This window comes from Pseudopipra pipra, chromosome 2 (assembly GCF_036250125.1).
Source record: "Pseudopipra pipra isolate bDixPip1 chromosome 2, bDixPip1.hap1, whole genome shotgun sequence".
NCBI classification, from domain to species: Eukaryota; Metazoa; Chordata; class Aves; order Passeriformes; family Pipridae; genus Pseudopipra; species Pseudopipra pipra.
Genome location: NC_087550.1, coordinates 51,487,085 through 51,508,922, shown reverse-complemented (window position 1 = coordinate 51,508,922; position 21,838 = coordinate 51,487,085). Strand labels below are relative to the sequence as shown.

Genomic DNA, 21,838 nt, shown 5'->3' with positions numbered 1-21,838 from the left:
GTATGTGATACTTATAAATAAAGACTAAAAATCAAGGGCTAATAATAATAATGATGAGGCACAGATATCAGTGGATGTGATAATTAACGTATTTTATCAGAAATACTGAATAAAAAGGAAGTAATGCTATTTTAGATTTTTTAAATCTACAAAAACATTTCAGAAAAGCCAGTCAAAAAGCCTGCCAGGGATCATGAATTCATTCACTTTAAATTAAATGTATATATTGCCTAAGCTTTCAGTAAAGGTAGAAGCAATAAAATGCAGCACAAAGCAAAAAATAGCTAACATCAGCAAGTGCTTGGAAGAGGAAACGACAGTAACCAAATCCTAAGGAAAACTTAGCTGGATGTGCTTAAAATGAGGGAAATGGGTAATCTGTACCTTAGGAGTCTGAAAGAACTGGCTTGCTACACCACTGATCTGCAAGTGGTTTTAATAAAGATATGTGCATTGTGTGTGCTGGAGTAAAGCACTTTTTTCAGTTTTAAGATAAAGAGAGAAATAATTGTTGCAAAATGAAACTGAAGCATGGATTTGTTAAAAATGTCTCATGATGGGCAAACCTGTTGACATTCTGTGATGAGACAGTAGATTTGTTGACACAATAAATATAGTAATCTTATTAATTGTGACCTCTGATAAAGACACCATGTCACATGGGAAGTGACTGATTAATTGAGAAAATGAAAATGAGTAGATCTGTTGAAAGAATAGAGAGCTGGCAAATGGAACATGATAGCAGTGATTAGTGAGGGAGTCTGCTGGGAGAGTACAAGCAGAGTTCTTCCAGGACCAGGTTTAGGAAGAATCTTAATATTTAATGCATGACCTTGATACACAAAGTAGAATTAGATTATGATATCTCTCTCCTGAAACCAATTATATAATATAATTGGGATCTGGATGTTGTTTAGGAAAAGAAAGACACTAAAGGCTAGATTATTAAAAATGGGAGTAAAATTTAATAGTGTAGACCAAAGGATTTAGGAAATAATAAAGAAATTCTGTTATGAATTGAGAGCTGATACAACTGCAGAGGAACATCTAGGTATTCTAGCTGATTCGTTGTTGACTGTGAGCCAAGTTTAGTTTATTTAGCCTAGTAAAATGAATGTTGAAAAAAGATGCTCATGTCTTCAGTCTATACATGCTGGGGACAAACACCAGGGAGGAAGAACGTTTATCTTAAAACACATTTCAGTACAAGAACAATCAGGTACAAACTGACCTTGAATAATCATAGATTGGTTTTGGTTGGAAGGGACCTTAAAGATCATCTAGTTCCAACACTCCTGCTGTGGGTAGGGATACTTTCCACTTGTTTAGGTTGCTCTGAGTCCCATCCAACCTAAAACACTTCCAGGGACGGGATATCCACAACCTCTCTGTGTAACCTCTTCCAGTGCTTCACAGTAAAGAGTTTCTTCCTAATATCTAATCTAAATCTACTTTCTTTCAGGTTAAAGCCATTACCCCTGTCACTACATGCCTTTGTAAGACAAAGTCCCTCTCCAACCTTCTTGTAGGCCCCCTTCAGGTTCAGGAAGGTGCTGTAAGGTCTCCATAGAGCTTTCTCTTGTCCAGGCTGAACAACCCCAACTGTCTCAGCCTGTCTTCAGAGAAGAGGTGCTCCAGCTCTGTGATCTTTGTGTCCCTTCTCTGGACTTGATGCAGCAGGTCCACATTCTTCTTGAGGGCCCCAAAGCTGGACACAGTACTCCAGGTGGGGTCTCAAGAGAGCAGAGCAGAGGAGGACAATCACTTCCCTCAACCTGCTGGCTGCGTTTCTTATGATGCAGCCCAGGATATGGTTGTCTTTCTGGGCTGCAAGTGCACATTTCCAGCTCATGTCAAGCTTTTTATCCACCATCACTCCCAAGTCCTTCTCAGGGCTGCTCTCAATCCATTGTCATCCCAGCCTGTGTTTGTGCTTGGGATTGCCCTGACCCAGCTGCAGGTCCTTGCACTTGGCCTTGTTGAACTTCCTGAGGTTTGCACAGGCACACCTCTAAAGCCTGTCAAGGTCACTCTGCATGCCATCCCTTCACTTGCTGGTGAAGACATAGGCAACGAAGTAATTGAGAACCTCAGCCTTCTCCATGTCCTTGGTAACCCGGTCTCCTGTTTCTTTCTGGAAAGGGCCTACATTTTCCCTGGACTTCCTATTATCACTAGAATACCTATAAAATACCTTTTCTTGTTGCCCTTGACATCCCTGGCCTGGTTTAATTCTATCAGGACATTAACTTTCCTAACCTGATCCCTGACTGAACAATCCCTGTATTCCTCTTAGGTTACCTGTCTGTGTTTCTACCCTCTCTAGGCTTTCTTTTTGTGGTGGAGCTTGTCCAGGAGCTCCTTGTTTGCAGGCCTTCTGGCATGTCTGCTCAAATTCCTCTTTGTTGGAGTGCATTGTTCCTGAGCTTGGTAGAGGAAACTCTAAGATAAGGAATTTAAAGTCATCTATGCTAGAGGCTTCTATGAGAGTGTCTCTACTGGACCAGTTTATAAAAGGGATTATGAGAAGGAGTTTTCCATGGTAGAAGTGGAGGAGGTCCTGCTTGAGTGTGTGTTTTACTTCCATTACACAGCAAGCAAAGATTCAGCCAGTGCCAGTAGTCAAAATGGACTACTGCTGTTACCCTAATTTATCCCAATTGTAGGCAAGGTAAATGGCTGAACACCTAAGACAGATAGAGTTCCACAAAATACTGCTTTCTAGCCAAGTTGGTGTGAGTTACCTTTGACATCCCATGTGCCTCTTCAGCCAGTTCAGCAGCTCTCTCAGCAAGTGGTTTGAAAATGGATGTGCTGGTAAAATCTGAAATCAGAGGAAATTTTGATTAGAAGAAGGAAGCAATTCTGACTGGTCACCACAAGGTTACTTTGCTAATCTGTCAAGGAGCAGGAGTGTGGAAAGCTGTACCTGTATCATTTTAACACAATGGAAATGTAGTGCATAACTAATAATTGTAGCATATGGCTAATTGCTTCTGTCTCTGCAGTGTGCCAGCCAGAACCATGAAAACAAAAAGTGCACAAGAACCAAAGAGAATGACAAAGGTCATAATGCTTAATAAATAAGGGCTATGGTGATGACATCTTTATACAGAATGGAAATATTTGTAAAGCATTGTTTTATTTACTATAACCACAGGGTTCCTTAAAGGAGGTTCTTAAACAGCTGGAAGAAGAGAAGAGTCGTCTCCAGAGTCAGCTAAAGGACTATGAACTTAGACTGAAACAGGAAGCAAAGGTTTGTAATCACTGTATGCCTCTAATCTATAAAAGCTATTATGTTGTCTGACAGTGTGTGTGGAACACACATAAGAATAGTTCCACAAAATATGTCACTGGAAAAACATTCTGCTGTATATTGGAGTTTTCCTGTGTGATTCAACTTTTAAAAATTTTGTTTTATGGTAGCCTGTATCTCTTGCTTTAACTGTAGGCTTACCATAAAGCTAATGATGAGCGGTGCACGTACCTCTCAGAGATCCTACAGGTAAGATGTGTGACCCAGTAACTTTTAAAAATCATTGCACTTTCTTAATATAGCAACAGCATCTGTTAATGCTGTTAGGTCAAAGTGTTTCATCGCTTCATTCATATACCAAATCTGTTACAAAAGCTGCTTTTAAAAAATGTTAAGAGCTATAAATTGAAAGATTGCTACAGTTTATTAATTTTAAATACTTTTTTGTTTTTGTATCAATTGGAGTTTCATTGTTCCCTAGCATAGTCAAAGTGCTCTTAGCTGACAAAGCTGAAGCAATTTTCTGATACTTGCTTGCCCATCCATTAGTCACAAGACTGCTGTGCAGTTGAACAGAATAGAAGCAAATTATTAGCAGGAGTGACACCTACCTTAAGTATCAATTTCTCTTTTTCATATTTCTCCTTTCTTCTTTTAAAGACAAACTAGGCAACCAGTTCAAAACTACTTTACAGCACATATTTTCATTAATTTTATTAGGTAGGCATAAGACACCTTGTTTTGGTGAAATCACAGGTTAAATTTTATTGCTGCAAATTACATAATACATAAAATTTGATACTACAAACTGGAGGAACCTGCAACGGAATCTGTAAAGATTTATAGTACTTTTTATTCTGGAAAAGCCCTTAATTCCTGAATAATGTAAAAGTAATAGCTTAGTGTGACACTCAAGAAGGCTGTCTCTGAATTCCTGTCATAGCTAACTGGGGTGAAAGCCTGTAATTAGCAGTGTTTCATGTGTTTGCACAGTGGGCAACTTATTCTCTTACATGGTTCATTGCTGCTTAGGGAAATCTGAAAGAATTGCTTAAACTGACTGTCCAGCATGAAACCAAGAGAAAGCCCAGCAAATGCTCATGATAACCGTTAATATCTTTACTTTAACAGTGAAACTAAGAAATTCTGGAGGAAAAACATAGGAAATAAAAGCTGATTTTGTTGCTGAACATGCTATCAAGCAGAGTGCCTATGTTCAGCTCCCTAGAAAAACATTTAAACATGCATAAAACATAGTTTGAAGTGAAGTATATGCACTGGCATGTTGCTTAAATGGAGCAGTGGGGACAGGATTTTGCCCGTGACACTCAAGGTAGTTAATGCATTATATTTTCAGCAATTAATTATTTACTCATATGATTTTAGAATCATATGAGAGCAAAATAGTAATCTTCAGATTAATATTCCTATCTTTAGTTCTCTGAATGTAAAATAGCCATTCTGAAGTAGTTGCAGAGGAATCCTCTGTAATCCATGGAGAGCGAATCATGTCTAAGGTGCAAACCATCACAGCTTTTTTAGGTCGAGATGAAATTAATTTCCTGGGGACTTTTCTGTTTAGACATCTACCTTTTCGTTGCTAATCTGAACATGACAGTAAACCTAACTGCACTGGTGCAGCTTGCCACACTTCAACTACTCGGTGCAGTTTTGAGCACTTCAGTATAAGAAGGGCATTACACTATTAGAGTGTGTCCCAGGGAGGGAGAACAATATGGCAAAAGGCCTCAAGGGCAAGAGTTATGAGGAGACGCTGAGGTCGCTTCGCTTGTTCAACTTGGATGAGAGAAAGCTGAGGGGTGACCTTATTGCTGAGTGGTGACTGTGGTGGTTTGAAAAACCTTTTCTCTGAGGTAGTAATGGTTTGCCCCACTGATAATACTGGACCAATCAATAGTCCACGTGCACCCTACGGAAATTACATACCCTCAGAAATGGAAGAGAAGATAGGGAAGATAGTTTTTAGTAGGCAAGTAGCCATGATCTGAGCCATGAGGAGGAAGCAGGGGGCCAGTGAGCCCCTCTGGGGGCCAAGGGCCCCCAGCCCCCAGCTGAGGCTACAGGAGACCCGGTATAGTGTCAAAGCTGGACTGGGTCCCGTAATCAAGATCTGGAAGAGTTTCCTTACTGTCAGCAGCAACAGAAGACATTGCAAAGTGGCAGTGGAGCAGTCCTGAACAAAGACAACGGTGGCTAAAAGCCAAAAAGATAGCCAGTAGCAGCGAGATAACGTGAAGCCAGCTGAAAGATGCAGAGATGTTCCTGCAGGAGGGAGAGCTGGCAACAAAACAGAGGAAAACTCAACAGAGCTGGTTTGGGGTAAGACTGTATCACTTTCCCAAAACCCAGAGACTTCCTGAAGAGGGGTGGACTTCCAAACCCTTAGGGAGTCCCAAAATGCAGCAGCAGCTAGAGAGAGGGAAAAAGGAGCTGAAAACCCAAAGTCGTCCTGAGAGCTGAGCCAGGACGGAATGCGGAGGAGGTGGCCTTGCCCTCTGCTGCTGCTGCTGCTGCTTCTATCATGCCTGCAAGCTGAGATAGAGCAAAAGAGCTTTGGTAAGACTGAACTGAAAGCTGCCTTCAATGTTCTAACCCAAGAGGAGTGAAGATCTACAAGAAAATCCCCTGAGGGCTCGGGCTCGGGGTTGGAATTTCCACAAAGTAAGAACAAAATCCTGACTGCCATACTTAAAGCTGCTGCCTCAGGAAAATGAAGGACACTAACCAGTGCCACAAAAAACTGAAATGAAGGAACTGTGGCCTGAGGAGTGACAGAAATACTTTTCTCTTTTCTTCTTAGGAAAGGAGGAATTTAATTCAATGTAAATATATATATGTGTGTGTGTAAATAAACCTTTGTAAATATTTTCCCCTTCCCCCAATAACAAATGGTTGTGTTTTATCTGAAAACTCTCCACATGAGATGAAAAAGATATCAAGTCTATACCATCACTAAACCCTCTCACAGGGGCAAACTGTGGGAGGGGGGCTTGAACTTAGAAATTAGATTCTTGGGAGTTTCAAACCACCACAGTGACCACATCCATCACAGTATGCAACTTCCTCAAGGAGGGCAGCAGAGAGCGAGCTGCTGATCTCCTCTCTGTGGTGACTAGAGATATGACGTGAGGAAATGGAATGAAGCAGCATCAGGGGAAGTGCAGACTGAACATTAGGAAAAGGTTCTTCATTGCATTGAGAAGGTGGTCAGTCACTGGATCAGGATCCCCAGGGAATTATTCACAGCACCAAGACTGTCAGACTGCAAGAAGCATCTGGATGACGCTCTTAGTATAGAGTTTAGTTTTAGGTAGTCCTGCAAGGAGCAGGGAGTTGGACTTGATGATGTAGTTTCCATTCTTAATGGTTTAACCATTCAAAAAGACAATTAAGTGACTACAATTTGTTTTGTTTTGCATTCAGGGAAGTATGTTAGAAACATAATGCTTCTTCGTTGGAAACGTGGAGTTATAGGGAAAGTCACCAAAAATATGCTGATTGAAATTACATATTCTCTCATCATCCATCTTAATAAATAATGGTATTTTTGCACAGCAAGGGATTTTGGTATATGTTCAATTACCTAAATCAACATGGCATCAGTATAATATGTGCTTAAAATACTTTAGGTCAGTAAGGCCATAGTACGTCAAAACTAGTTTGGAAATATTTGCTTCCTTAACTGTGACTGTGGTTAGGATTTAACTTGTTTTGTAAAAATTTGGCTATTACAGACCTCAGCTCCACTTAAAATTGTTGAAAGGCAAAAAACAGATGCTCTGACTGGCAAGGGAGAAAAACAGATACTGAGGTAAATTTCCTTTATATTTCCTGTTTTCTGATTTATTATATACTTTAAACATTGCAAATTTCTGTTCATAGTAAATATCACTAAGCATAACCCCACTGACAAAGTATTACTCTTAACATAATTTTTGATACTGTTTTTCAATCAGTTTTATTTAATATTAAATATCTTGCGATGTTGAAAATACATATATTTAAATGACCTTTTTAAATCTTAAAATAATTCTGATGGTTTTTCTTTTTAACCTGTGTTTGAAATGGATAATTTTTTTATATTACTGCAGAGTTGAGAGCAACAAGTATACCCTTTAGTACACTAAGAGTAAATCAATTAAATAAGTGCCTTGCTAGGTCCTTTTTAGCTGATGGATTGTAAAGCTTTTTGTGGATGATAGTGTGATTTTAGATGTCAACATACAAAGGCTTCATTGTTTAACAGATTTCTCTTTAGTTGTATGGGTTAGAAATATAAATTTGAAGAGTCCACCTGCTCTGAGATATATGGAAATAAAATTAATTTCTGATTGTAATGCTTGTGGATAAGCTTGAAATTGGAGGAGATTTATTTTTTACCTGAACTAGAAATGTTAAGAATATAAAGTATGAAGAATAGAGGGAATCATATCAAAAGTTTGTTGAACCCAGTAACTTTCCTCCAGTGCCCAAAAGCAGATACCTACAAAAGTGTGTAAGCAAGCAGATATAATATTTGCTTTTGGAACTCTCCCAAATACTTTGTATTGAGAGACTTCTTAAGCTAGTATGGTTTCTATGTATTTAGTATCTCACATTAAATACCCTTCCAAAAACCCACTTACCCATATTATTAAAACGAGCATACACAGTATATATTGGCATCATCTGAAAATATAATGAGTAAATTATGAGCATGAAATTTTGTGGACATGTTTGCCTACCAGCTTTATCCTCTCATTCCGTGTAAGCATAGAATCGCAGGATTTTGTAAATTGGAACAGTGAACTTTCATGCATCAGAAGAGGATATTAGTAGAATATGAATTAATGTAATGCAGTGTGAATTCAATTCTGTAACTGAAGTTTCTTCATATAGAAAAAGCACTGTGGGATACTGAAGTGCCCCATATGCCAGAGTGTCGCTTCTGGCCCCAGTGATATTTAATGTGGTTCATATGGAGAAGATTAGAAAGCTAGAACCAGGAGAATTCACTGCCTGTGCATTGAAATTAAATATCATCAGCCAGATACTGAGATTTGCTGAGAGTTAGCACTGGCCTGAGATTATGTCAGGATTTTTTTACAATCTATTTTAGTAGAGCATTACTACCCTGAAATTATACGACAATGTGTTTCTGTAATTTTCTTTGTATCAAACAAAAGAAAATGAAGTGTAAAATAAAATAAAGTGTCCTGTAACTGCTGGTCTCAGAAGATGTGTATTATTACAAATATCCCTTTTCAATCCATTTTACCTAAGAGGTTTTCTTTTTTTAACTATTCAAAGTACATTAAATCCATAAAGATAATTGTTCATCTTTTAAGTTGTTCTTAGTATAAAAGGACCTAATTTGCAAAGGATTGGCTTTTATAACCAGTGACTTAGAACTTTCAGGACAAACTTTGATCTCTGTTGGCAAAATGGATTTAAGAATGGGGATTTGACACAGTTTGTATTTTAAGGAAATACTAGAATGTAAGTATGCACTCCTTGATCATCACAAGGAAACCACGGCCATTGTCATATTATGCCCTTATTGATTTACAGCCTGAGGGTTGTTTGTTCAAGCTGACATTAATGAGAACTAATTTCATTAAAATAAGAGAAAACCTGCATGATTGAAATTAAGCATATTCTTGAGAATAATTTGAAGATTTTCCGTCCAGAGTTCTTATTTCACCTCTGTTGCCCTTTCACGAAATGCCTGCATTGGATCTCAAACCGTACTAAGAAACTATGGTTAATGTTTGTTTTAGCTATAGGTACAGGTATGGAAAGCCCAACCTGTATATTAAAGCAACACTGAACAGATTTTTGAGTAGTAATTGTGAACACTAATTGTTGATGCATTCAGTTCAGTAGAGGTCCTTTTTATGGTTATTCAGAGGACAAGATAGGCTAGCTGACGGTTGGGAAGAACATGGATGTCCTGATGACTCATATCTCTGATGCAATGTGAGCAGTCAATTTATTGTCATTCTGAGCCCTCTCTTATTCTGAGGCATATAATGGGGCTTATTAGCTCAGTTTCAACACTGCATTGCTGCAGCTACCTGGCTTTTTAGTCTGTAAGTCCAGCTGGTTTTGACTGAAAGAGGTTTTATGCCTAACAAATTCCACATGGATATTTTCTGTCTGCTTCATCAAGCTGTACAGTCATCTACAGATTAATCAACTGATTTTGAGTAATCAACTAATTTGAATTTAAACAATCGATTATTGAGCATTCATGGGGGCTTGGGTTCTGATGTTCCAGCTGTGAGTAGAACCATCTCCATATCTGTATGGGCACAGTTCTCCCTTCAAGACCAAGACCACTTGTCAGAGCTGGAACAAAGGATCTGTCAGGAAGTCTAGTGATCCCTTGGGATGACTTTGTTGGCTCTTTGCCTGTAAATTTGAAACTTGCACAGGTCACATCATCACAACTTCTACCACTTATCTGGCTATCATGATGAATATAATGATTTGATGTTGTGATTTATTTTCCCTGGAAATACCTTTACTTGAGAAAGACATTGAAACTCTGTATTATTATTGTCATTGGAGTATGTAAAGTGCTGTCTGTCCTCTCGAGTAATGAACAGGAAGAGAAACAGAGGTACGTTGCACAGGAGCAGAGATGCATGCTGCTTGGTCATGAGCGTAATCCTTCCAGTTTGTGGAAGAACCATTCTTTCCCTGGAGAATTGCTTACATTTCCACTGACTTCTTAGATGATCAAGATGAAGCTCTAGTAGGTTTCATGTAGGTGGTGTATGTATTCATGATGAGTACCACTTCAGAAGTCTGCTGGAAGCATTTCCTATGGGCATTTCTTACAGTCATGGGCTTGAGAGCCTGGGTCTCCAGAGTGGAATACCTGCACTGTAATTACATCTACATGAAGTGTTTTTCCATTTTCTGATGGGGATTCTTTAATTGACAAAAATGCCTCCTTAGGCAGGTATCATCCTCTTAGTGCCTGTGTTTAGTATTCTATTCATGTTCTTCAAATGCCATCACTTACATAACAGGAATCATGAGATGAAGATTGAGTTTGTATGTAGAATAATTAGATGCTCTGCTAACCTGCAAACCCAGAAATATACTTGTTTTTTTTTATCTCAGGTCTATTAATTCATGATAGTAATCAGATATGCAAATATAAAAAGCATGCACATTTCTAGCAGTTAAAGCTTACAGGGAATGTGACACTTGATGACTAACTTCACCCATTTTATTTCAGAGGGAGATACAGTGTTCCAGGAAACCCGAAGATGGTTAGTCCTCGAAAACGATCAATTAAAAAGACTGTAGGAGTGAACAAGCTTCCACAACTAAAGCACTGATATAATGTTCCTGCCAAGAATTTCCAGTCACTTTTAAAAGTGATTAAAAGTTTCTAAATTGAAAATGAAAGTATTAGTGCCTTATTGTAATGCCAGAACCAGATTGGCATGTCTTCTTGGCAGCCTTAATGTAAGTGTGCCTCTGTCTAATGGAATTTTTCTTCTAGTTGCCATCTTTCCACTGGTGATCTCTGATCCTTTCCATTCTGCTTCACATCAGTGATTCTGGGTGTGAGGATGTTAGAATACTTGGAGAATATTTAATGTCTTTATACACTATGTAGACCCTTGAGCTCTGCACATTAACCATGGAAAACAAACATGCCTCTAGCGATTTTGACCTCTCAACCAAGAAGAAGAAAAAGGCAAACTGATGTAACCTATTGTCTCAAACATAACCTTTTTAAAAGCTGGCTTACCACAGATCCTATGTTGACTCCCACTTTCTGTCTGCATGGTTCAGAAGCACAGCACCATTTCCAGCTACTTTAGGCAGTAGTAATGGGTAGAAATAACAGAAAAATTGAGCACTTTTTATTAAGGATTCTTCAGAGCCTATCTTATCAAGAGGTTGTTTCTTTTAAACACTATATCCATATTATTTTTCCTGATATTGGTATGTTACTCTTTGAAATTTGAACTCTCAGATGAACCCTTGTATCCGAAGTCTGTGTTCCATAAAAATCTCTTGTATTCTTCAGTGGCACTGATCCCTATACTTTTAGGGTCCAAAATAGTGCCAGCCCTAAAATTCATCTCTTCAGTGAAAATAGAACTACTTTGTCTTTTCATTCTTAAGCATGCAATTATTGTTGCAGTTTTATTACCTACATTTTAGTCATTAAACTTCAGCAGAAATTTTTCAAGTGGCAACAGGAAAAAAGTTTTGGTAATGAAGCTTCAAGCCTCTGGGTTACATGTTAAAAGGTCTTGGCAGAGCAAATGTGATTGCTTGACTGCCCTTTATTATGTTAAGAGCATCCCTAGCTCTTTGCAGTATGAAAGCTTTTTGCCTCTTTAAGAGCAGTACTAATAGTTCTTTATTACTGGCAGCATTAAAGTGTTGCTGTAATTAAACTCATCCAGAAAGACCAAGGGTGTCATTCTGAAATGCAGAGGGAAAAGACCTGCAGCCTATTCAGTATGGAAACCCCATTTTTTTCTCTTACATAGTATGAAATTTATTATGAATATTTCTAATATTACCATAATGCACCTGGTATTATTCTTTCATAAGCAGGGTGATCTGCCTGGCCAGTTTTTTTCTCACAACATAGCACAGCTGATTAGGTTAGCACTCTTCTGTTCCTGTTTTTCGCCTGGAAAATTTCTGAAGGTTGATTGTGCTGGCATTTGTCTTTGTGGATAAGAATAGGGGAAAAATCTCCATAATGGTCCTATTGGCATAAAAGACAAGGGACATCTGCAGTAGTAAAGAAGATTGAGTTCTTGGATTCACGCAGCAGACATTTACTACTGCTGAATCAAATGTTAGTTAATGCGCTCAAGTCTGGACCCTATAGAACCTCAGAATAGGTGGAAACATTGCACAAATACGGCAGAACAGCATTTATTCACAGCAGGAGACTTGGATGCTTCCCTCATGCGTGGTCCACACTGAGGACTTAAAAAGAGACTTTTTTTGAAGCCTAAAAAGAGACATTTATTGGTACATTTTGGTACAGTAATGACCTAAGGAGAAGAGCAGATATATCCTATTTAGTCCCTGTTTCAGCTTGCCAGGAGCAATCTCGGGATTTGAAACTCAGTAGTATGATAATTAAGCACTAAAACATTCTAATTCTAATCCAATGTCCAGCTGTAATGTTTTCTGTGCAAAGTGGTTATAGTTCTGTACTCTTACTTTGAATTACTTGGCATTTCATTTTCTTTCTGTCTTTCTGAAAATAAGGACAAACCCGATGATTAAGTTTGACAACTCTCCTTTCTTTGCAACAGCAAATGAAGATTCTGGTTTCAGAAATGCTGTGTTATCTCTTTGGACCTAAAAAAAACTTTTACGCTTCTAGCTATCCCCAACCATGTAGGAATTTTTTGTTTGGTTTGGTGGTTTTGGGTGGATAACTGTTTTGAAATTCCTGGATTTATCTGTGTGGGATTTTCTTACTGCTATTGTATTGTCCTGTGAAATGCGGTTTGTTGCCATTTACACAATGAACAGTTACAAAGCTTTATACAATATCTTCTATAGGAATATTTCAGCACATTTAGGATTAATTAATCCTTCAAAGCATAGTATGTATTATTATTTTAGGCATAGAAGACAGAATCACAGTTAGGTTTATTTAAAGTAGATATAAGAGTGTAGTGATGTCGGGTTTTCCCCTGATCTCACAACAGCGTGATTTTTTGTAAAGTTGCTGACCACTGCAAGGTAAATCCTGTCTCCTCTAAAGTCTCCGTGCATCATACATGAAACTGAAGGAATCTGAAAGCAAAAATGGGAAACTGAATTGCTGACAGCTGTGGTCAGTGATTGAATGGAGCTAAATATCAGAGGCAGACAGGATCAGAGGTGAAAGTTTGAGTCTGGCCAAACTTCTTTCTGCAGCATAGAATGTAATGGGATTCCAGATATACTGGTTGTAGTGTGTAAGTGCTGTTCATAAGTGTACTGGGAAATTTGGCACTTGAGAGGATGCTTCCTTTACATGGTTACTCATGTAAGTCCACTGATTTCAGATGAGTCATGATTTTGAGGTAACTAAGGCATTTTAAGTAATTACCCATTTTGTTTCTGGAAAATATAAATTTAAAAGCTCAAAATTTTAAAAAAAGCCCTGTTTTTTCCTTTTAAAGTCTCATGATTTAAGAGGGTATTGAATAATGATTTTTGTTTTTAATGAATCAGTATTGCAGCAGTGTATTATTCTATGATAGAATAAAATTCAAATGTTTATTGGATGGGCCTTGACTGTGTGGCTGATTATTGTGTAATTATGCAGCATAACCACAGGTTCCAGAGAACTTGGGTGATGAGCTTCTTCATATTCAGGATATTATTAATAATAAGCAAGATATTTCACTGCTTAAATACTTTGTTTAATGGGTTCTCCATATAAAAACTGACTAGGTGGCAAATAAATAAATAAATAAATAAATAAGCGAACCTCTGTGTTATTATGCTTCTGCTATTGCTGCCAGACTGGTGTCAAACACAAACTGTTCTTTGAACTAGCTCTATCTGGAAGCAGATGTAAAGTTCATGGACTAAAATCATAGCTAATTGCAATAGTTTTATCTCTTTACATATAGGAGTCACACTAGTGGCAGACAGCTCTGGAATGGATAATGAGGTGGCAGTACTTAATTTAACTTGGCAGATCAGTTTAACCCTCTCTTCCAAAAATACAAACATTTTATGTAGTTCCTTATAGGTTACAGCTTGTAATGCTTCACTAATCTTGGAATACTTCACTAATCTGTGCCATAAACTACCAACTAAGAACGATGTAGAGCCCAAATGAGTATCCCACATCTACAGGAGCAGCATGTGGGTGGGACCAGGCTTTCCCTGTGTTTCTTTGAGCAACCTGATGCAACACCCCACAGACCTCCTTTCTAGGCTGGTAATGTTCCTATGCTCTGGTTCCCTTGTAACTTCCTCACCTCTCCCTTTGTTGCCTGGGAGAAGACAAATTCTGCTTCAGGTACCCATCTGTAAATTGGGGAAAATAGTATGTTTCTGATGCTGAGAAGTAATATGAAGATAAATACACCAGCGCTGGAAGGAAGCCAACAGGTAAAATCACAATGAACCTAAGTAAGCCTGACCTAAATCAAATGAATAATATTGGTGCTATGTTGGTGCAGAAACTTAACAGCTGTGGCTTTACCAGTAAAGATTCATGTAGGGGTATTTCCCAATGAACACAACCCAGCAGTGACACCAGTTGCTGCGCAAGTCTTGTCAAAGGGAAAAATGTCAGCCCTGTAAAGAGAAGGATCCCATGTGAGGTCCAGGACATGCCTTACTCCCCCACCGTTGTACAACAGGCACTTACCCCTGCAGCTGTCTTGTCCCTCTACACAACTAGCAAGTGTCCTGTAGGGAATCTGCCAAAGGATGATGTGGTGTAACAGAGCAATGCAGGCTAGGGACCTGAGAAATCGTGCACAGCTGAAGAGTTATTTTGGGGGAAGTATGAAGCAACAAGGGTGTGCACTCTTGACTTGTCCTGTGCAGATTAGGAATAGGATACTGAGACATCTTTTAAAAAAGAGGAAAAGAAGGAAAATTAGTCCCAACTTGCAGCCTAAAATTCCTACATCGAAGTCTGAGATATTGACTCCATGAGCAGTCAATTGGAAAAAAACCAGACACCTTCAGAGTGCAGTTCCTCTCATTCTAACAAAGATGCTTAAAATGGATCAGATGACACATCAACCGGATTTGTCTCTGCTGACTAGAAAGGAATTATAAGATGACAAATTCAGAGTAACCTGTTTGAATCCTGTTCTTGAAAATGTCTTTATTTTTCTTGCTCTGGTAAGGGACAGTGACACCCAGGATCAGTAGAGGGTCTGGGCTAAGAAGCAGTACTGAGCTGCAATTTGACTCTTTGAGTCAAATTTGAGTTTATCTTTTCCTCTTGCAGCAGCCCAGCACACAACAGAGGACCTCTTCTTCAAGCATCATATTTACAAGGCCCACAGATCTATTCTCATGTTGCATCAGTATTTACAAGGACAAATTACCTCTTTTTTTTCCTTCCTTTTGAAGATATTTGGCAAGCTCCATACTCTTTTGAAATCAAACCAACAAGCTGCTGCATTATGCTAAAAAGCTCTCCCTAAAGCCTATGGATCTCCAATATGAAGGTGGGAAAATAGACCCCATAGATCAATTCACTACAGACCTTAGAAGATATCTGATGCAGTTGTGATAGGAATCAATAACCTGGAGAGCAATACTTTTTTGTGTGTTCCTGTCTCTTAAAAAGCTGAGCTAGGAATTTACTAATGACAAGTCAAATTGTTGGCTGGGCAAATGTCTTCTTGGAGGATTAAAATACTTTGCAATTCCTGCCAGGCCTGTAATAGCTGACAGCATAACTTTGTTAGTATAATATATTTTTGAGGCAAGAATAATTTGTCCAAATACACTTAAAGTGTTTGGATGAAATAATCTGCCTTGCTTTAGGCTGCTGTCAGAAAGCACATCTCAGCCTTGGCTCAGAGGGGTGCAAGAGCCCTGTGTCCTTGGTTGGCTGGTGAGGAGAGGAAGTGGAAGAGCAGATGTCTGTGCTTGTGTTTTCCACTCCAGACATCTGCAGCAAAGCACCAAGTCTGAAAACATACTGTGTTGTGTTTGTTACTGCCTTTGCTAATGTTTCTTAATTTGTTTTAGTACCTCTCCAGTGGCTGGTGGTTTTGGGTGTATCCACAGATGTACTAAGCTGGACAAGTAATGGGAATTCTTAACAATCTAAATCAACAAAAGGCTTGACAGAGGTAGAAAAAATATCTCTTTCCAACCTAATCAAAACTAGAAAAAAACCACTTTATATTAGAAAACCATTCTCACTTTCTTGGCTCTGCTTTGATGCCTGAGTCATCCTGGACTGGGCCTGACCCTGGTTCCCCTCACAGGGGCTCAATCTCCAACTCCACTTGCAGGCAGATGTCATATCCCAGCCATGGCTGTCCACATCTCCAGGGAGGTTCTCAATGCCTGTGGCTGGGACTGCCCCTGGTGCCCCCCCCTCCTGAACCACTCCCCCAGTTTGTGCTGCTCCTGGCGGGGACAGTAAGATGGTCCCTGCCAGCCCTGCCCTGCCTGCCTGGGGATGCCCTGCAGTTCCCAGCCCTCAGTATCAGGGGTCACTGGCTGTTGCCCATCCTGTCAAATTTGCACTCACTGATGGTGCTGACATAAATAACAATTCGCTGACTGCAGGAGTGATTTACTTTAAGCACTTTAGCACCTGCTGTTGCTCTTTACGGGATTATCATGCCCGAGATTGTTACTAGCAGCCCAGGGTTTACAGCTTTAGCATGTGTGTACAAATTACCTTACAGGGGTGGGTTCATGCACTTACTCTGTCCTCCCCACGACCCTGCTTCATCTTAAGATCTCACATGTTACTGGAAGCCACACATTTTAGACGTGTGATGATTGGAAAAAAAAAATCAGCAGTTATACCAACATGCATGGTTTTAATGGTATATATCAGCATTTGACAGTATCTTGTAGTTCAGAATAGCAGACCGTTCTCCATTGTTGGCTTATTTTGTCACCATGTGGATATCATTGGAGTTAGTCTTTCCTGAAAAGGCTAAGAAGGATATAGAGGTGGAAGAGTTATGAACTTGTGTTAAAACCTCTGCAGAGATCTGGCATTTCACACTGTGCCCCTGGGCTGGCACTCAGTGCGAGGAGCTATAGTGGTTTTCAGGGTGGATATTCCAAAAACCTTGGCAAAAATAGCTGTCTCACTCCTCTACTTAATTGCTTTAATTGCTGATTCTTCTATTCTCTGCAGTTTGCAGCACCTCCTTTCTCACCATAGCATTTCACAGCACTACAAACTTAGTCCTTCATCTCATTTTATTAAAGTTGGTCATGTGCAAGTCTGAGCCATAGTAGAGTTCAATCATTATTTTCTAGTCTGGTAATTTCCCGACACCATCTGCTTCCTAGTGCCAGCGCCAACTACAGTGGTTCCTGCTATGCCCTTTTTGAACTGTCTGTCCTCTCCTCTCTCACTATCAAAACTTTCACTGGAAATTACTTGAATTGCATGGCTTAGTACAGCTTTGTGGACTACTTTTCTGGTCTCAGAGAACTATCATTTAGGAGAAGTACCCATGGCATTGCCAAGCAGGAAAAATGGAAGATTCTTCTGTGCCCAAAGTTATGAAAGATAGAAAAAAACCCCATGCTAACACTACAGAGGACAAACAGCACCCTGCTGCCTTCCCAACAATGCTGTGATGATGTACAACAAAAAAACCCACACAAACACCAAAAATACCCCAACCCAAAACAACCTCCCTAAAATCTAAATAATAGGTTTATACAATGAAAGGCAGAACTGGTACATACAAGTTTTGAGTTGTTTTGTGGAAAAGTTCAGCATGAATATAAAAACATTGTAGTATCAAACTTCTTATACACTTCAAATTTAAATAAGCATTGATACAAAGCAGGGGTAGAGGAGGAAGGTTACCCTATAAAGGCCTTTGAATGGTTTGCTTAAGAAATACCTTTGAGGGACTATTTTAAATCTAAAACTGTGCTCAGAAGCAAGGAAGATTCTTCTGCTACAGAACAAAAGAGATTTGCTGAGGACATTCATTTACTTAATTTATTTACTTGTAAAGTTTAACAAGTTTAATGGACTGGTAGAATTCTCATATAAAGAAAAAAAGAGAGAGAAGATGTTTTAAAGTAAATCTGCATGCTTTTGGCATTCTTCTGAGCTGGAGTGTAAGCATAGCTAAGTTACTTGCCCCACATATCTGTGCAAAGACTGTCTAACAGCATCCATTAGATTTCTGGACCCTTAAAAAGTGGATCTGGATAATACAGAATGGGGTGTTAAAGTTTACGTTAAGGCAGATTTTAAAAGGACTTTACAGAGTAGATTCAAAGAGGGCCCAAATTATATAGGGCTTGAAAGTTAGGTTCCAGAAGGGGAATCTGCTGATGACACTCTCTGTAGGTTGCATTGGAAAGGTTAAAAATTGTAGGATTAGATTTGCAGCACTCGGATGCTGAAGAGGGAGAAGCCTAAGCCAGCCAGCCAGTAGTCCAGTCATCAGTATGATGACCAGGAATGGTGGAGAGCTCCTGTCAACTCTGCTTTGTCTTATCCAACCCAAGTGGGAAGAGCTTCCATTTCAGTTATTGGCCACTTCATGATAAAATGTAGCTTAACCAGAAAATTCTGCACTGTACTCCATTTCAGACCCCACAAATGTCTTTGGGACAGTTCAGCGTTTAGATGTTTTCATGTTAACAGAGGTTAGAAATAAATGCATCACTGATGTCATTGCATGTACATTGCAATATACATGTTTTCCACAGTCATCCAGAATTCTTTGGTGTTTGACAAACACAAAATGCCCTGCTGGAATGATTACATAAAACAGGTTGTTAGTTAGTTTGTTTTTTTTTAAAATACCACTTTATATTTTGAAATTTACTTGTACAAGAAGACTGAGAGTAGTCCTAATCAAGTGAAAGGAAAAGGTCTCTTTAATAAGGAATGCTGAAGAGACTTTGTGTAACCTTTTCACCCAATCAAATCAACAGGCAAATCAACATTTCTGATATGTACATCTCCGGGAGAGATGCTCTTACCAGCTTCGCTATCTCAGTTGTTGCCCAAGAATCACTGTTTTAAATATAACAGGTCAGGCTCCCTCTTCTACTTTTCCACTAACCTTAAACACAACTGATATTTAAGAGCCTGAAATTGTGATTTTGACAATTTTAACCCAGTGGTGGCATCAAAAATCTTCTGTCTGTGAAGTGGTTAGTCAGGCTGGTGAATCTCAGGAAGGATAAGTTCAGGTTTCTTCAGCATGTGCAGAAATACCAGAAGATTTTCTCTCCAAGTATGACATTGTTATCAAAAAAGCCTTTTCTATTTGTACATTTCTTGTCCTGTGTTTTTAGAAGAAGTCTGTGGTGAAAGCATTAAAGGTGCTAACATCTAAAGTTACTTTGAGGCATCTGGGTAGTGGAAACACAAACCTGAGAAATGCAGGAAGTTTTCAAGAAAAACTGCTTGAATTTCCTGGTAGAAAAGGTAGGAAATCAAAGTCAGTCTAGACAATGTGTGCCATGTCTAAGTTTGCAGCTTCTCTGCGAAAAAGATACTATTTCCTATGGGGAAAAAATAGAAACCAAGTGTTGATGCTTATTGTTCTAAAATATGTATTTGATTTGCAATTAAAAAAATGGAAGCAAATCTGTGGGAAGTATTTCGTACCAAAGATTTTTAATAACTTTTATGACTCATATTTATGAGTTTTGGGTTTGTCTTTGAATTTTCAGGTAGAAGGCATCATTTCAGCTGCTGAAAACAATGTTTTCATCATGGAAGAATCCAGGTATTGTTTTCTGGGATTAACAATTGCCGTCACCATTACCTGCACAATCTTGCTCAGATGGGAGTGCATGTACAGCATATCTGCCCACTTGGAGAAGATTTGCATTCCATGGGAAAACTTGAAGCTAATGTATGACAAACCACAAAAATCTGCAATACCTGTAATTTTCTACTCAGATGACAGTTGTGTAACTGAAAGAGGATTTTCTTGTGTTTGTAATAGGAGGGTTTTCTTTCTTTTTGCTGTATTGTACCTTTAACTATCAGTACCATCTTCAGGCTGGTGGGTGGAAATTGTAGGCAAGCTACACAGCTCTGTGGAAAACATCCCATTCATCTGAGCTGAGCTCTTGGGAAAACATTTTTGAAAGGAAAAGTGGTTGAGCTAAGAATAGATGATTACTTTTAAATTTGCTTTCTAAGGGCCATTAAGTAATCAAATTAGCCCCTTTGACTGGGAGGAAAGCTCAGTAAACCAATGTAGTGTTGAGTCAGTATGTGTACTAGTGAACACAGGGGAGGGAGCTTTGGGTGGAAAGTTCCCAGTGATGGCCATGATCCATTCTCTTCAGCATAAAGCACTTCATCAGATGAATATCGAATAGCCCTTACTTTGGCCTGCAGTACCTCCTGAGGTCATCCTGCAGGTCGTGACCCAGCGTAGATGTCCAGAATTCAAATGTGAGCTGACGTGTTGTGCCGGCAAGGCACTTATCCTTAAGGCTTCGTTTTACTTAGATGATTCTGAATATGGAATGATGTTATAATTAGGACACTTGGCGGGGCTGTAGGAGATGATGATGATACAGTGACTCAATTTCTCACTTGCCTGTGGGATGACAACTGTTTCCTGTGGGCGTTGTAAGCACTATAATTCTGACATGTTCTAGAGGTGTTTCCAGCTCAACATGACAGGCGTTACCAGTTAAATCCTGCAAATGAGTCCATGACTTCTAACTCAGAAGAAACAAGAAAATTGAATGAATGGTAGAAATTGTGCATGCTTATATTTTTATACACCAAAAAATGCAACTAGTTGGGTTTATTGGCTGGCCACCCAGCAAGATGTAATACCCAGGTTTCTACAGTGACTAGTTTCCTGCAGGCTGCTCAGGCCATGGACTGCTTCTGCAGCACAGCAGAGCCCTGATCCTGATTCTGTGTGACAGCCACTTACACCAGTCTAGACTGAGTAAGTGTGAAAAATCATAGCAAGTTTATCATGTTTTTCATTCTCCCTTCCTGAAGGCTAAATGTTTTCTCTGTAGGCAGAAGGACCCTCCAATGGGTAAAGCAGAGCAGTCCACATTTACAGCCAAAAGTGCAGCCACCAGTAGAAATCAATACTCTCTTCTGCAGAATGCTATGGGCATTATTTTGAAGTAATATTTTGAATTATTTTGAATTAATCTGTCATGTTCTGCTGCAGAAACTGATGCAGGAAAGTGTCCTTTATTCTTCCTTTCCTTACTGGCACAAGAACCAGACAAAATCTGCTATTTTGTCCTAGCTGAGAACAGTACAGAACATCTATTATAACTGAATCATTGCCAAACACCCTTGGGTTACAGAGATGAGCCTGAATGAAACTGTCGACTGTACTGGGCATATTTTTAGTTCCCTCCTCATCCCTGGCTCCCCTGCTCTGCCTTTGTCCACAGCTTTTCAAGGAAAAGAGTAGGATATTTGGTTCACATTTTGGATTTCATCTAGGTAGATGTAGCGATTAAAACCTCTTCTTATTGCCCAAACTGAGACAAACACACACAAAAAATAATACAGAGAACATTTGTATGTTAAAACTAATTGGGAGCAAATGGAAAGGGGTAATAATAATAATAACAATAACAATAATATGTAAAGTGACTTCTTCATTTGAATAACTTTTAAAGTGACAGTTTTTGTCTTATAACTTAGCTGTAGCTGATTTCAGTTTAAATTCTGCAGGCTTCTCAATCTAAGCAAGAGATCCACCCACAAAAAACAGCTTGCAGACTCAAACCTTTAGCTGGTAGAGTTGGGTGTCTTATGTTGATCAGCCTGCCAGTATATACTCTCCCTACTCTCTTCTTAAAATAACAGTAGCTAGCTGAAAATTTGTTTTCAAGGGGTTGAGGAGGTGAGAGGAATAATAAAATGAA

At 39.1% G+C, this 21,838-nt stretch overlaps 1 protein-coding gene across 1 annotated transcript in view; it reads left to right on the top strand.

Annotated features, from left to right (window-relative positions):
- CCDC169 (coiled-coil domain containing 169) overlaps nt 1–13,539 on the top strand; it is a 32,406-nt gene extending 18,867 nt beyond the window's left edge. The window contains exons 5-8 of the mRNA XM_064645558.1: nt 3,161–3,259; nt 3,455–3,508; nt 7,015–7,091; nt 10,512–13,539. Coding sequence (XP_064501628.1) covers nt 3,161–3,259; nt 3,455–3,508; nt 7,015–7,091; nt 10,512–10,614 — 333 coding nt within the window. The 3' untranslated portion in view covers nt 10,615–13,539. The remainder of the gene's footprint in view (nt 1–3,160; nt 3,260–3,454; nt 3,509–7,014; nt 7,092–10,511) is intronic.
- The last annotated feature ends 8,299 nt before the right edge of the window (nt 13,540–21,838 follow it).